At 40.3% G+C, this 16,981-nt stretch overlaps 1 protein-coding gene across 1 annotated transcript in view; it reads left to right on the forward strand.

Annotated features, from left to right (window-relative positions):
• Window positions 1-591: 591 nt before the first annotated feature.
• The window catches only part of CD36 (CD36 molecule (CD36 blood group)), a 36,285-nt gene continuing 19,895 nt past the window's right edge, over window positions 592-16,981 (forward strand). The window contains exons 1-4 of the mRNA XM_075857353.1: window positions 592-753; window positions 7,642-7,733; window positions 12,024-12,073; window positions 13,816-13,885. Of these exons, the coding sequence (XP_075713468.1) occupies window positions 595-753; window positions 7,642-7,733; window positions 12,024-12,073; window positions 13,816-13,885 (371 nt within the window). The 5' untranslated portion in view covers window positions 592-594. The remainder of the gene's footprint in view (window positions 754-7,641; window positions 7,734-12,023; window positions 12,074-13,815; window positions 13,886-16,981) is intronic.

Raw genomic sequence — 16,981 nt, forward strand, 5'->3', positions numbered from 1 at the left:
ACACTTTAAACTTTAAATTTAGAATATATAGAATATCACAAAAAATTTACAACACATGCAAAACACCTATTCTGTCTCATGTGTAATTACGTCTTATAATAATTTAGTAATAATTTCTAATAATAAATTAACATTTTATTCCTAGAATGTGTTGCAATCTGTAACTACATACATTTTGTAATCAAAGTCAGAAAACAGAAAACATATATTTTTAGTCGACACTCTATTATTACTGCTTGTAAATCTTGAGCAATCTGAACTCTCCTTTGATGTCCTTGTATATGCTATATTTACGGGTATATTCAGACATTGCAGTTGTGGTGCGATTTAAACCATATCCAATCTATAGCGATTTGATGCATTTTTTGATGCAGTTGTGGTAGAAAAACGAAACTGTATCAAAAAACGCATTAAATCGCGGAAAAGCGCATTCTTGTTTTTAGATGCCTTTTTAACCGCACATCAACCGCAACATCTGAATAACCCTAACTACTTATCTTGAATCTCATTACATTATCACAATAATGTTTCAAATTACAACTAACAAAATTATGTAACAATAAATATTTGTTTTTTTTTAAGGCTGCCCCTGATATGTTTTCATCACTCCTGGGATTAGTGAATATACTCATTAAACAATCAAATTCATCATTGTTTCAAAAAAGAAGTGTCAACGAGATCCTATGGGGCTACAGTGATCCCTTGTTGGAAAAATTAGGAGCTCGAGATACAACAACTGGAGTGTTCTATCCGGTACGTTTGAACTAACGATATAAACTGAGGTTGTAAACTGCAGTAAAGAATTTTTTTTTTATATAAAATATAAAATACTAAATTATTAAGCACCTCCTAACAAAGTGAAATAAAATTAACAAGTGCTCTTCTGCTCTCAATGCAATGCAAAAGCAAACAAACACAATGATTCTGCAGCACCCTGCAGGCACTAAGATATATGCATACATTTAATATTTTAATTATTTTAAATTGCATCACTTCTATATTTACTATACTTATAAATGGGAGGTTCTTAGTGCACACTTTAATCAAATTGTGTGAGCCCACCTGCCACAACAGGCAACCTCCGATGAGTCCATACACTAAACATTATACCTGTACAATAGGAGACTCACCCCTCTCTCTGTTGTAAAGAGGTATTATGGTTTTAGCAAATAAATGTTATTCATTGTTTTATGAAAAAGTCCACAATTTTCCAATATATATTCTGTATAAATACTTCCCAATTTTTACGATCTCTGTTTGCAGCTATTTAATAGAAACCTTCAATGTTAACTTCCACTGGTAAAAAAATAAATCTGTCCTGGTCATGTAATGGACACCCAGGTGCAGGGCTGATTCCAGTTACAGTATGTGTATCAGAGCTCTATCTTGTAGCCAAGCACCTTTGTGTCCATCACATGACTAGGACAGATGTCCTATTGAACGAATGCAAGCGTAGGTCGTGCTAACCCCCTGGCTACATCCAATATACAGTTATGTCGCGCTGCCAAGGTGTTAGCACATTTCAACGTACCTATACGTTGAAGTTAAGCTGCTGGCTCAGAAGCTGAGCCTGCGCCATCACCAGCGGGTGTCTACTTTATACTGCAGCTGACACACTGCTGTAATGGCCAAGATCAAAGCTAGCTCTGATCCCGGACATTTAACCCCTTAGTTGGCCATCAAGTTGTTAGCACATTTCAACAAACCGGTTCACTGGGGTGGCGGTGCGGGCTCAGAAGCTGAGCCCACGCCACCACAAGAGGGTGTCAACTGTATAGCACAGCTGAGACTCTGTTGCAATGGCCAAGATCCCAGCTAGCTCTAATCCCATCTGTTTAACCCCTTAATTTCTAGGTCAATAGTGATCATGGCATCTAAGAGGTTAGAACGCCATCGGTCCCCCCACAATGCGATTGCGGGGTGCCGATGGTTGCTATGACAACTGGAGGCCTAGTAATGGTCTGTAAGAGGCAGGGCGTAGTAGGCTGCCTGTCAGTGTAACGGTGTGTTCACACGGCTTATTTTGGGCCATTTTTCGGGCCCAAAACGGCCGAAAAACGGCTGAAAAGTCGGAAGCAGAACGCCTCCAAACATTTGCCCATTGATTCCAATAGGAAAAATGGTGTTCTGTTCCGACGGGGCGTTTTTTTAAAAACAGCTTCGTATTTTCAGACATTTTTAGCAAGCGTGTGAACATACCCTAAGGCTGGGTTCACACGAGCACGTATTTCGGCCGCAAGTCCCGGACCGAACACACTGCAGGGAACCGGGCTCCTAGCATCATAGCTATGTACGACGCTAGGAGTCCCTGCCTTGCAGCAGGACAACTGTCCTGTACTGTAATCATGTTTTCAGTATGGGACAGTAGTTCCACGGAGAGGCAGGGACTCCTAGCATCGTACATAACTATGATGCTAGGAGCCCGGCTCCCTGCAGTGTGTTCGGTCCGGGACTTGCTGCCGAAATACGTTTTGTCCTTTACGGACGTAACATGCTCGTGTGAACCCAGCCTAAGGGGCATTTTCAGACGTGGCGGAATTGCTGCAGACACTGTCCGCATCAATGCCGCACATAATCTGCGTTGCGGATTCTATTGCGGATTTGGCTAAAATGCTGCAGATTTGTCGTTGCGGATTCAGGTGCAGATCACACCCTGCTCTCTTTCAAACATTCCATCCCAGTTTGGGTACCTCAACACACATAAGTCCAGCCTTCATCCCGTGTGTTGCGCTCACTATACACTGCACTGGAGGTGTCCCACAATTCGGGACGGTTATGTACCTGAAAAACAAAAAGACAGTGCATATTGAAGTTTGATTTGTACTTATGAATAATGTTATATATGTTATATGTTTATCTTTGTTATAATATTTACATATTGCAAATGCTGCTAGTCAGACATCATACATACAAGTAAACTAGTGAAAACATGACATAAACATGTAAGGTTACTTACAATGTTAATAAGAGTGGACACTTCCATATCCATTCGCCTATATCTGGCCATGGTAATAGCTCTGTGTTCATGTAATAAGGCTGGAAGGCGAAAATGGAGGTTTTCTCTTCCTCATCAGAATGATGAAATATCCTGTTCCTGAAAGAAATCCGCAACACAACACACAGCAAATTCGCAACACACATTACATCTGCGGATTTCATTGCGTAATTTTCAAACTCCATTGAAGTCAATGGGGAAATTCCGCAACAGCTTGTGCATGCTGCGGACTGCAAATTCCACACCGCAGCCTATGTTCCGCAGCAGAGTTTTCTGCAACGTCTGCACGAAGGTAACTAAAAAGGTGTTGAAACCAATGGAAAAACTGTCTGCTGCGGATTTCCACTGCGGACTGTCCGCAGCAGAATTCCACAGCAATTCCGCCACGTCTGAACATGCCCTAAGGGTATGTGCACACACAAAATAAAAAAAAGTCTCAAAATACGGAGCTGTTTTCAAGGGAAAAGTCTATGAAAAACGTCTGAAAAAGTGACATTCACTTTTTCACGGCTTTTTTTTTACGCTGCCCTTTTGAGAAACGGCCACGTAATAAACGGCCGTTGGAACACAACACCGATTTTCCAATTGAAATCAATGGGCAGATTTTTGGAGATGTTCTGTTTCCGATTTTTCAGCCGTTTTTCGAGACGTTTATGGCCCGAAAAACGGCTGAAAACACTCCGTGTAAACATACCATAATAGTGACAGATATAACACACTGCAGTGTATTGTAACAGCAATCAGAAAGTTAGATCTACAAGTCCCATCAAATTACAATACTTATCCTGCACGGTAGGTTTATCACGATAACAGAATTTGGACTTCGATACCGATACTGCATGTAGTATTAAATTTCTCAATACCAAAACGATACTTTACCAAAAAAAAAAAAATCCCAAAAATAAAACGCCCTTCCATTTTCTGTTGTAAGGCACAATTTTGAACCACCATATGCGTCACATTCAGCCTGTTCACACAGCGCATATCTGATGCGTATTTCAGTGCGTTTTATGTGTAGTTTTCATTAGTACTATTTTGGGGTACATAGGATTTATAGATTAACTCTTATTTTATTTTTTATGGGGCGAATGGGAGAAAAGAGAGAATTTTGACATTGTTTTTTTTGGACACCGTTCATCCGGCGGTTTAATTAATGTGTTCATTTTATTGGTCAAGTTGTTATGATCGCGGGGATACCATATATGTGTATGTGTTATTTGTTTTGACACTTTTACTAAATAAAACCACTTTTGGGCAAAAAAAGTCGTTTTATTTGATTTTGACTGTAATTTTTTTTTTTTCACAAACTTTATTTAACTGATTTCCATTTTTTTTTAGTCCCACCACGGGACTTCACTATGTTGATCGCATATATAATGCTTTGGTATACTTAGTATACCAAAGCATTATTGCCTGTCAGTGTAAAACTGACAGGCAATCTATTAGGTCATGCCTCCGGCATGGCCTAACAGGCATTTGCTGAAGGCAGACCTGGTGGTCTTTGTTAGGCCCCCGGCTGTCATGGAAACCCGACGGCGACCCGCAATATCTTTGCGGGGGCGCCGATGGGGTGACCGAGGGAGCTCCCTCCCTCTGTTAAACACATTAGATGTCGCTGTCACTATTGACAGCGGCATTTAATGGGTTAAACTGCCGGAATAGGAGCGCACTTCGATGTCGGCAGTTGCAGCAGGAGCCAGGCTGTGTATAACAGCCGTGCTTCTACCACTGATCGCATGGGTACAGTGGCAGTACCCGCGCCATCACAGGACGGATATATGCATCCTCTTGCGCGAACTAGCAGCTGCAGAGGATGGATATATCCGTCCTTCGGCGTTAAGGGGTTAAAGAGGCTCTGTCACCAGTTTATAACCGCCCTATCTCCTACCTAATCTAATAGGCGCTGTAATGTAGATAACTACTGTTTTTTTTTTTAAACAAAACAAACGTTTATTTTTGAACAAGTTATGAACATTTTAAGATTTATGCAAATTTGTTCTTAATGACCAACTGTGCTTTTTTTTTTTTTACTTTTCACCAAGTGGGCGTTGTGAAGAAAGTGTATGACGTTGACCAATCCGCGTCATACACTTCTCTTCATTCCAGCCCAGCTTGATCCACAGCATAGAGTGATCTCTTTAAGGATATTTCTTTATTTTTTCCTCTTTGCATCCCGTGCTCATAACTTTTTTATGAGCTGTATGAGACTTTTTTTTTTGCAGGTTGAGTTGTGCTTTATGAAAGTGCCGTTTTTTGGTACTTTTACATTATCGTTAAATTGGTATAAATTTTTCTTTTGGCAAAATAAAGCATAAACCGATCATCATAAATGACACTATAAATTTGTAGTGCAGGTCATTATGGTCACAACGATACCAAATATTTGTATATTATTTTACGTATTGAGACTTCTATGGGGCTATCCACACAGCCATTTTTTTTTAACAGACAGCGTGAACTGCCTGTGATAACATAGGACATGTCCTATGTTTGCCCGTTTTCAAGGATCTCTCAATAGACTCAAGTCTATGAAAGATCTATGAACTCGGGCCCCTCACAAGTGCAAATCAGCTGTGAGAAACACCTGTTAGTGTGAATAAGCCCCTAGTATGCCCTAACTGCAGGATATATGGCCAGACTGCCCTGGGGTCCTTCAATGGACCCTGGGCTGTCTGTACATATAAGTTATGTCCCTCGATCGCATCACATGGATTCCCAGTGACGCGATCAAAGGAGAGTCCCCACCTTCTCATTTTCCCTTTGAATGCCGAGGTAAGCTGTGATCGTTGCATTCAAAGGGGTAACGGCAGAGATCAGAGCTTTCTAATGTCCACCGTTACAGCAGGGCTGCGGCTGTGTATTACAGGTATTGCCCCACTCCTGATCGCGATCAGCATAATGTAATTCAAACAGCGCTACACTAATGAGCGGCGGCACTGAAAACAGAGCACATGGGGGTGCTTTGCAGTGCACACGCCATATTCTCTGCCTTCAGAGCCAGTGCCACCGCTCATTACTGCAGCGCTGGCCGCTTCACATCATACTGGTCACTAATTTCATGCATTACAGTCCTAAGCTGTGCGGCCGCACAGCCTATTATCGAAATACATGAATTCACGGTATTGAACCGTTTGCACAGCATCGAAATAGTAGTAACATTTTTTGTAAAAAAAAAAAGCCAGAATCGCTGTTTTTTGGTCACCTCGCCTCACAAAAAATGGAATAAAAAGTGATCAAAAAGTCATATGTAAACCAAAATTGTACCAATAAAAACTACAGACCGTTTTGCAATAAAGAAGCCCTCAAACAGCTTTCTCGATGGAAAAATAAAAAAGTTATGGCTCTTAGAATATGGTGACACAAAAACATACATTTTTTTGTTTTTAAAAAAAGGGATTTTATTGTTCAACCGTAATACATACAACAACGAATGGGAATGACAGCAAGAGGTGCGTGGAGCCGAACCTCTGCATAAACAGATCATCTGATTGGAAGAATGGGGCGTAGTGATCCATTCTGTAATGCAAGTGAAATTGGACATCACATCTCAAGACTAGGGCGGCAACCAGTGTTGGCACAGGCCATCAGCGGGCGTTTGCATGACATTGGATTACAAGCCGGACGTCCAGCTACAGGTGTTCCATTGACCACACACCACCACTCTCAAAGGCTATCATGGTGCTCAGCAAGATAGCAATGGAGCCTGGAATGGAGGTCTATCCTCTTCAGCGATGAGTCCCGCTTTTGTCTCCGACTCAATAATAGCTGTGGAGTAATCTGGAGACCACTTGGGCCTTCACAAGTGAACATCACACCGGTCCTACGCCCAGGATTATGGTGTGGATCGGCATAATGTACGGTAGCCGGACCCCTCTAGTCTTCATTTCAGGTACACTAACAACTCAGCGTTACATTGATTTGGTCATGGAACCAGTAGTATGGCCATTTCCCCAAAGTGTCCCAGAAGCCGTTTTTCAACAGGACAACACCAGGTCGCATTTTCCTCGTGCTACTATGAGCCGCCTACTATGAGCATTATGCGCCTCCGTACTGGTCTCCCATTGATCACATCTGGGACGTCATTGTTCGGCAATTGCAAAGGGAGCTGCCAGCAGCCAATCTTGATGATTTGCGTGCCCAAGTGCATTCAGCGTGGCATAACATTCCTCAGACAACTACAAATAACCTCATTGATAGCATGCCAAGGGATGTAAGTGCATGTATTTCTCTGTGTGGTGCTCATACTCCATACTGAATAAATCAAGTTGTTTGGAATATTTTGTTTCCATTTTTTTATCATTTGCATATGATTAACATGTCTGTCGATCCTTGGATTTCCACAATTCCAAAGCATTAAATTCTTGGTGTTGCAATTATAATGTTGTGGCATTTATATCGGAAAATTATATATCTTTCTACTATACAAAAAAAAAAAATATTTCTTTGCTGAAACCATAATACCCCTTTAACTATAGTTTGTAACCCTATATTATTTTCACACCTTCTATGATCATTATAAAATTAATATCTGGGTTAATATCTATTGTGTTTAGCTACAAGATCATTAAATATGTATGTTTAATATGCAACTATAAATGTTAAATACATAACACTAAGGGAGTATATCTCTGTCTTCCTATACCTAGTACAATGGAACTGCAGATGGCCCGTACACCGTGTACAATGGGAAGAAAGATATCAGTAAAGTTGCCATAATTACTAAATACAAAGGAGAAAGGTATTTTCATTGTTTTGTGTTTTTTTTTGTTTCATGATACATCAAATTATTTTTATAATAACATAGTAAATCATTGACTGATTAATAAAATATTTCCCTTTTATAGTTTCATTTAAATTAAAAAGATGTAGATAAAATATCTAATGAATACACTTTGAAAAACATTTTGAACTAATTAGCCATTCATATATTTGCATTTGATGTAAAACTAAAGGCCCGATAACACGTCTCAAAATAGGCTGTGAAAACGAGCACCGATCAACTAGGCAGTTCATTGAGCGGTGCTCATTTGCTCCTTTCAGAAGGTACAATGATCAGTAATGTATGGGGATCAGCGATTGTTACTACAATCACTGCTACGATTGCTCGTCCCCATACAGTTTTATCTTGTTGGCAGCACATCTCCCTGTTTACACAGGGAGATGTGCTGCCAGCAACAATAATATTTATTGCTGCATAAACTATACAATCAGCCGATGAAAAAGTGTTTGCACAGGACAATGATCGGAAACGTACGTTCATATGAACGCTCGTTTGACCGGTCATTGGCCCATGTAAAAGGGCCCTAAATGAAACAAAGTTTATCAACATGGAAGCTGAACCCCACATAATTGTACATAAACTATTCAGGCACACTAGGTCAAGTTCAGAAAATTCATACAAAAGAGCAAAAAATCCACGTTTGCAATTAAAAATATTGAAGCGTACATACAAAATAAGCTGACATACAGTTAGGCCTTATTCACACGAACGTGTTATTCGTCCGTGCTACATGCGTGATTTTCACGCGCGTCGCACGGACCTATGTTAGTGAATGGGGCCGTTCAGACTGTCAGTGATTTTCACGCAGCGTATGTGCGCTGCGTAAAACTCACGACATGTCCTATACTTGCCCGTGTTTCACGCAGCATGCACCCATTGAAGTCAATGCATATCGCACACGGCACACGGAAGCACTTCAGGGTGACGCGTGTGATTCGCGCTACAGCTGGTAAAGAAGAGAAGGGAAACATAAAATCCCCTCCTTCTTTACTGTGTCGTCACATAAAAAGGGAGTGTCATAATGATGCCGGCTGCGTGAAAATCACGTAGCCACGCACCATATACTGATGCCACACTGAACTTTTGCGCGCGCAAAATGCAGCGTTTTTTGCGCATGCAAAATGGACACGTTCGTGTGAATAAGGCCTTAGGTCCAGAATTATTTGGACAGTGACACAATCTTCATGATTTGGGCTCTGCATGCCACCACGTTGGATTTGAAATTAAACAACTGAGTTGCAATTGAAGTGTAGACTTTCAGGTTTAATTCAAGGAGTTGAACAAAAATATTCTGTGAAACGTTTAGGAATTGCAACTATTTTTCTACACAGCCTCCTAATTTCAGGGGCTCAAAGGTAATTGGACAAATTAACATTACCATAAATAAAAAAAAATGTTTTAAATACTTTGTCGAGAATCCTTTGCAGGCAATGACTGCCTGAAGTCTGGAGCCCATGGACATCATCAAACGCTGGGTTTCCTCCTTTCTGATGCTTTGCCAGGCCTTTACTGCAGCTGTCTTCAGTTGTTGCTTGTTTGTGGGTCTCTCTGCCTTAAGTGTTGTCTTAAGCAAGTGAAATGCATGCTCGATCGGGTTGACCTGTGGTGATTGACTTGGCCATTGCAAAATATTCCACTTCTTTGCCTTAAAAAACTCCAGGGTTGCTTTTGCGGTATGTTTTGGGTCATTGTTCATCTGTACTGTGAAGCGACGTCCAATCAACCTTGCTGCATTTGGTTGAATCCGAGCAGAAAGTATATCCCTGAACACTTCAGAATTCATCCGGCTGCTTCTGTCTTCAGTCACATCATCAATAAACACTAGTGACCCAGTGCCTTTGACAGCCATGCATGCCCATGCCATCACACCGCCTCCACCATGTTTTACAGGGGATGTGGTGTTTTTTGGATCATGAGCCATTCCAAGCCTTCTCCATACTTTGTTCCTCCCATTATTCTGGTACAGGTTGATCTTAGTTTCATCTGTCCAAAGAATGCTGTTCCAGAACTGGGCTGGCTTCTTTACATGTTGTTTGGCAAAGTCTAATCTGGCCTTTCTATTTTTGAGGCTGATTAATGGTTTGCACCTTGTGGTGAGCCCTCTGTATTTGCTTTTATGAAGTCTTCTCTTTATGGTGGACTTACATACTGATATGCCTACTTCCAGGAGAGTGTTCTTCACTTGGGTAAATGTTGTGAAGGGGGTTTTTCTTCACCATGGAAAGGATTCTGCGATCATCCACCACTGTTGTCTTCCATGGACGTCCAGGCCTTTTGGAGTTCACAAGATCACGAGTGCGCTTTTTTTTCAAGAATGTACAAAACTGTTGATTTGGCCACTCCTAACATTTGTGCTATCTCTCTGATGGATTTCTTCATTTTTTTTCAGCCTAACCATGGTCTGTTTCACTTGCATTGGGAGCTTCTTTGACCTTATCTTGTGGCTTCACAGTAACAGCTCCCAATTGCAAATGCCACACCTGGAATCAACTCCAGACCTTTTACCTGCTTAATTGATTATGGACTAATGTGGGAATAGCCCATGCAGCCCATTAAATAGTTTTTGAGATAATTGTCCAATTACTTTTGATCCTTTGAAAAAGAGGCAGCTACATATTAAAGCGCTGTAATTCCTAAACCCTTCCTCAAATTAGGATGTGAATACCCTCAAATTAAAGCTGAGAGTCTGCACTTTAAGCCCATGTTCATTATATAATGGTATATTCAATATGTTTTGGTAAACAGCTAAAATGCCAAAACTTTTGTCACTGTCCAAATAATTCTGGATCTTACTGTATATGTATACACAAGGAATAACAGTATTTCTGGCCATTATATGACTTAGTCCTGTATATTTTATCAGTTTTCCCCTCTGCAGGCCCTATCGCTAATTCTCCGTTTTCTCTGAGCTAGTGGGTGGAGGCTAACTGATATCATGTCTTCTATACACAGCACACAAAAAGAGAACATACTGCTCTCCTATCTTTATCTATCACATATATAGAAGCTGCAGTAACATGGAGGAGATTATACAATAGAATGAGCAGTGTAGCTGAGAATCCAGCACTGGCGTGACATAGAAAACTTAACAGCAGCCTGTGTCTTTCTCATTCTGCTCCTGCTCTCCCCTCCCCTCTCCATAGACCTGAACTTGCAGCTTGTCTGACTCACTCTCTGCTCCCTCCTTCTACCATACCCTCTGCATAGACTTCTATTGGTATATAGGGAAAAGACAGACCCCAATTCCGCTCTGTAAACAGAGATGGATTTTGCTTGACAACAAGGAGGGGTGGGGGTGCAGCAGATAACAGGAAGGGTGACATCTAGTGGCAGTAACTTCACACAGAACTTGCATGGAAAAATAACAATTTAACAGCTAGTATATTACAAATTTGATATTATTCCTAGATGTCACCTAGGCAATCAACAAACATAATCACACAAGCCTTGTTTATTATACATTTCTGTTTGCAATATAAAACATTGACTTATGGAATTTAATTTGTGATGCGAGCCCAGTTCCTATTGGCTAGTGCTGTATACCACACAAAGCCAAGTTCTTAAAGAGGATTTCAACCACAACTTTTAAGACATCCATATATTGGTAAACCAGTAGTTAGAGTGACAGACAAAGTTTAGTGATGATATTTTATTTACTTTCAGATAGTAACGATAGAGACAGCATTTTTGTTAAAAATATTTTCTTTAATTGTGCCAAGAACAGCATACAGATAAGCAGCAACATTTCGACCCATTACAAAAGAAGGATATTTGTTAAGCTCGAGCCCTTTATCTCGTGACATATACAATGATAATTTTTTAGTAATTCTAGAATAACTATTCACTTTCTGGCTTCTCACGTTATATTCAATGGCCACAAACTTGTAACTACTAGCATTTACTCATTATGTATTCAATTGCGGTTTCCTTGTGACCACTAGCATACAGTATGTTGTACTAAGTTTTTGGAGTCTAGTTCCTGTTATCTTGCAGTGCATGCACAGAACATTTCCTGATAACCCAAGCATTTTGTGCCTCCATGTGTCTACAGTAGCTCATCTTCTCATGATATTTACAATGTCCACTTACTAGTAACCAATAAAACATGTTATAATAATTACAAGGCTTGTTGTTTTTGGTGACTCACAAGGATTTTGCTGCAATAACTTTACTTATAGCAAAGTGTTTTCCTTTTGTAAAGACCTGCAACTACCCTATTGACCCAAACTGAATCCTTTTTTTTTTCAGCACACTCTCTTACTGGGGAGATAACTACTGTGATATGATAAATGGTACAGGTATGTGTAACATTTAAAGCAAAATGGTAAGATGCAGCAAACATAGATTTTAAGCCTACGTTCAGTGACAAAACAACATGCTGCACTATTTCTTGCAGCATTTTTCACCGGTACTGCAGCGGAAGCCTCCTACTCAGATGTGAACAGAGCCTAACATGTTTGCAGTAATTTTCCTGTGTAATGCCCCACTATGCTCTAAATGATGTCCTCATGTCTGCAACTGTCAATCAACCAAGTGCTATCAATTCCTGTCTGAGTGACCAGTGTCTAGTTTCCCAACAGCCGAACTGTTGTGATCATAGACATTAATTTATATAGGGGCCTGGGATGCTCCATCTATGAAGCTAGAAGCAGTTCTAGACAATATCTTGCAGTCCTGGGATTAGATGGGAGGTTGTTTGCTTAAAGTAGGGGAAGGAATGCAGAAGTAGAAATTGGTAAAGGGTAATTTTTGTTTGGGATTCACTTGTCTTTGCACAGCTATTTAAAAAAGTCAGAAATACCCTTTTTTAAATGAAATGGTCATACACTATGCGGTCAATTATGTGGACATCTTACCATCACACCTATATGAGCTTGTCTGACGTCCCATTCCAAAACCATGGGCGTTAATATGGAGTTGGGCTCTACTTTGCAGCGATAACCGCCTCCACTCTTCTGGGAAGGCTTTCTACAAGATTTTGGAGTGTGTCTGTGGGAATTTGTTCCCATTCACCCAGAAGAGCATTTGTGGAGTCAGACACTGATATTGGACGGGAAGACCTGGCTCGCAATCTGCAGTCAAATTCATCCCAAATGTGTTCGATCGGGTTGAGGCCAGGGCTCTGCGCAGGCCACTCGAGTTTCTCCACACCAAACTCATCACATTCGTCTTTATGGGTGCACAGTCATACTGGAACAGGAATGGGCCTTACCTAAATTGCTACCACAAAGCTGGAAGTATAAAATTGTCTAAAATGTCTTTGTATGCTGCATCATTAACAGTTGGTACTATGCATACCGGTGGATAGCGTTCTCCTGGAATCTGCACAACCCGAATAGTCATTCAGACTGCCAGGAAGTGAAAAGTGATTCCTCACTCCAGAAAATATGTGTTCACCACTCCAATTCTGTAGTGAGTGATGAAGTAGAAGATAGGCAATTTATTCGTGCCATGTGCTTTAGCACACGGTGGCCGCTCTTGCTTTTGCATGGTCTACTACTTCAAGGCTGAGCAGCGAGTGTTATTCCTAGATGCCTCCACTTCACAATAATAGCACTTACATTTGACCGAGGCAGTTCTAGCAGATTAGAAATTTCATGAAGTCACTGGGCTCTTTAGTACGACCCTTGCTACTACCAATGTTTGTCTATTGAGATTGCATTACTGTGTGCTTGTTTTTATTCATCTGTTTGTAATGGATGTGGCTGGAACACCTGAATTCAATAATTATGAGGAGTTTCCACTTACTTTTGGTCATATAGTGTATCACTTTCTTGAAGATTCAGGCCATCAACCATTGAGATTATAGTGGGGAAATTTCATTTTTTAGGGTCCTACGTTGTAATTCATATGAATGGTAACACAGAAATGCTGTAGAGGAAACCATTAAATTGCTTAGATGAAAGTAGTCTTAAATCAAATGCATACCAAGGTACAGAAGAAAAAGTTTTTATAGAATTTATTTACCTATAGATTTTCAAAGAAATATTTTTCTATGAGTTTAAACCTCTAATAATTTATATATGTTTTTGTGAAACAGATGCAGCTTCATTTCCTCCATCTGTGGACAAAAACGTTCCTCTATATTTCTTTTCATCAGAGATCTGCAGGTAAGATATTAGTTGGACTTTGATTTTATTAAAGGGGTTGTCTCACAAAGCTGAAGCCAAACATTTTCCCTGTCTCTGCTGCGAGCGATATGTAATATTACATGCAAACCATTCAAATTAATGCTCGGCCATGTGATACATGGATGTGTCAGATCCTCCAGAGTGAAAGATGGTCTCTCCAATCTGGCTCAATGCAGGATGGGGAGTGTCGAGAAAGGGAACCCCCACTGTGACTCCCATATGCACTAATCAGTAGACATGCAGTATGCCGCTGACTCATTCATACAAAGTATTTACATAAAGTTTGTATGTGGTCTCTCTGCAGGTTGTGAAGGTTGTGTACTCACTGTAGTTGCCATTACAATATGATTATTACATTTGAGCTGCCAGCGGCTGTTATCTCCATAACACATTTTTTTCCTACATACGCAAAAAGAATAACTAATATGCTTTCCTTTCCTTATAGGGGTATCTGTTTGCACACCATCATGTCATAACTAAGATTAGGAAGGATGCACCATGTGACATAACTAAAATAAAAAAATGGGGGATTTATACAATTCCATTAAACAATTTTCAAGTTCAATTATCACTGATATCCTATAGGGCTTTCATCAATGTAACATTATGTAATAACTGGAAGTATTCTTTACACCTTGGCATAGCCTCAAATGTGTTGTATTCTTTTATGAATTAGCAAAACTTTAGAATTATGTCCTCCAAAGTGGGAGATGCTCTTTTTTTATTTATTTTTTTTAAAGTCACTCGCTAATACAGTAGGACCCCGTCCATGAAATCTATTTGCCCTAACTGAAAATATGGAAAGGAGTTTTCTTCATTAGACAACTCTTTTAAGTTGTAGACACCCATTGACGTTTTTGCTGATCTATGCAAACTGCTAAAATAGATGTGTACAGAGTTCACCATTGATCTTCATAAAACTGTATTAAGAAGGCAATTAGCATTTCATCACCATTGCTGCTTTATCAAGTATGCTCATATCAGCGCCTATGTCAATGTATAGAATTTTTGTTTGAATGTTGATCCATTCTGATCGCCACTTGGGATCAGGAGGGACATTTTTCCTTTTTAGTTCATGTCTTATCAGTATTTTTTTTTTTTTACCTTCCTCTGGAACAGAAGGGGTAAAACCAAGTTCTTTAGTTTACCCAGATTCCTTCCCTTTCGCCCATCCTTTGGTTGAACTTGATGGGCATATGTCTTTTTTCAATGAAGATAAACTCGAGCACTCCCTTTAAATATGCCGTGAAAGGTTTATCCGAAATAAGGCAACAATTTGAGATTTGCAATATTTCGCCACTTCGGTCACTACATCTGGCCTTTGTCATACTCTATTGCCGCAGGTCAATAGAAAAATGGTTGGTGCTGTGGAGAAAGGGTATCTAGTACCAATCATATGCGCGTATGTATTTTTTCAAACATACAAGTATAAAACTGTGTATATCTATCTTGTCAACAAAATTAAAAAAAATGAAAACATTAACCCCTTAACAAACCAGCCTGTTTTGACATGAATGGGGTTATCCAGGGACCAAAAATTGCATTGCAATAATATATTTATGTGAAACTAAGTAACTTATTAATATACTTTAAATTAAAATTCTGTACTAAATGGTGCAGTTCAAACCTCGTGAATTGTTCCCGGACGTCCTGGAGCTTTTCTAATAATGATGACGCTCTGACACCGCCCCACATGACTGAGGGCTTGCTTCATGTGCTGTTCGTGAACATGACCGCAAGGGGCTGTCACATTGCCTATTGCTTGAGTCCCGAGCAGAGCATCAGCTAGCGCTTTGCTCAGGACTCCAACCCTGCTCCCGACGTCCATATTTGGTCAATTCAGTGGTTCCTATCGATGGAGCTGATGCTCTGCCTGGGGACTCCAGCACTTCTGCCAGCGTCACTGTCACTGTCCTTATATGGACAATGATGTCAGGATCAGTACTCGAGTCCCCGAGCAGAGCATCAGCTGATACTCTGCTTCGGAACTCCAGCGCTCGGAAACCTCTGGTCTACTAACTTTTTAGTATCGTTTTCTTTACTCCTCTACAATAAAAACACTTTTAAAAAAACTTTTAAAAAAAATAATTTGTTTTTGTGTCGCCATATTCTGAAAGCCATAACTTTTTATTTTTCCGTCCACAAAGCTGTGTGAGGTGGAACGAGGTGTAGTTTTCATTGTTCCCACTTTGGAATCGATATGACAATTTGAACAATTTTTATTCCATTTTTTTGGGAGGCAACTTGAACAAAAAACAGCAGTTCTGTCATTGTTTTTGTTTTATGGCATTTACCATGCGGGATGAATTGCATGAGAATTTTATAGTTAGGATCATTACTGGCATAGTAAAACCAGTATTTTTTTTAATGAAACATTTTATATATATAGATCTATATATATATATATATAAATCAGGCAGCACTCCAAGGTATAAGCAAGGTAGAAAAAGGTGCTTTATTGGTCCATACAAAACACGACGTTTCAGCTCAACACAGGAGCCTTTTTCAAGTGAAAAAAAAAAGTTTATTTAACTCATTTTTACTTTTTTTTATTAGTCCTCCTAGGGGACTTCAACGAGCGATCGTTAGATCGCTTGCACGATATACTGCAATACTAATGCCGGAGGCAGGGCTTAATAGGTGCACAAAGATGGCGGACCTGGTGGCCTTCATTAGGTCCCCAGGCAGCCATAGCAATTATCGACCCCGCCCCCCGCGATTGCGTTGTCGCTATTGACCGCAGCATTTAACAAGTTAAACGAACGGGATCGCGCTCGAGTGCGATGCCGCTCATTACTCTGAAGTGTCGGCTGTAACAAACAGCCGATACCCGCATCGTATGGAGCGGGTTCACTCCGTGAGCTCGTTCCATACTTCCCCTACCCAACTTTGGCGTATGGATACGTCAAATGTCGGGAAGGGGTTAAGCAATGCCTTTTTTCTGGCCACCCTTCCATGCAGCCCCACCCTGTGGAGTGTACAACTTATAGTAATCCTATGGCTATGGAGAGATTCTTCCATCTCCGCTGTGGATCTTTGGAGCTCCTTCAGTGTTATTGTTGGTGTCTTTCTTGA

This window comes from Rhinoderma darwinii, chromosome 3 (genome assembly GCF_050947455.1).
Source record: "Rhinoderma darwinii isolate aRhiDar2 chromosome 3, aRhiDar2.hap1, whole genome shotgun sequence".
In the NCBI taxonomy this organism is placed as follows: domain Eukaryota; kingdom Metazoa; phylum Chordata; class Amphibia; order Anura; family Rhinodermatidae; genus Rhinoderma; species Rhinoderma darwinii.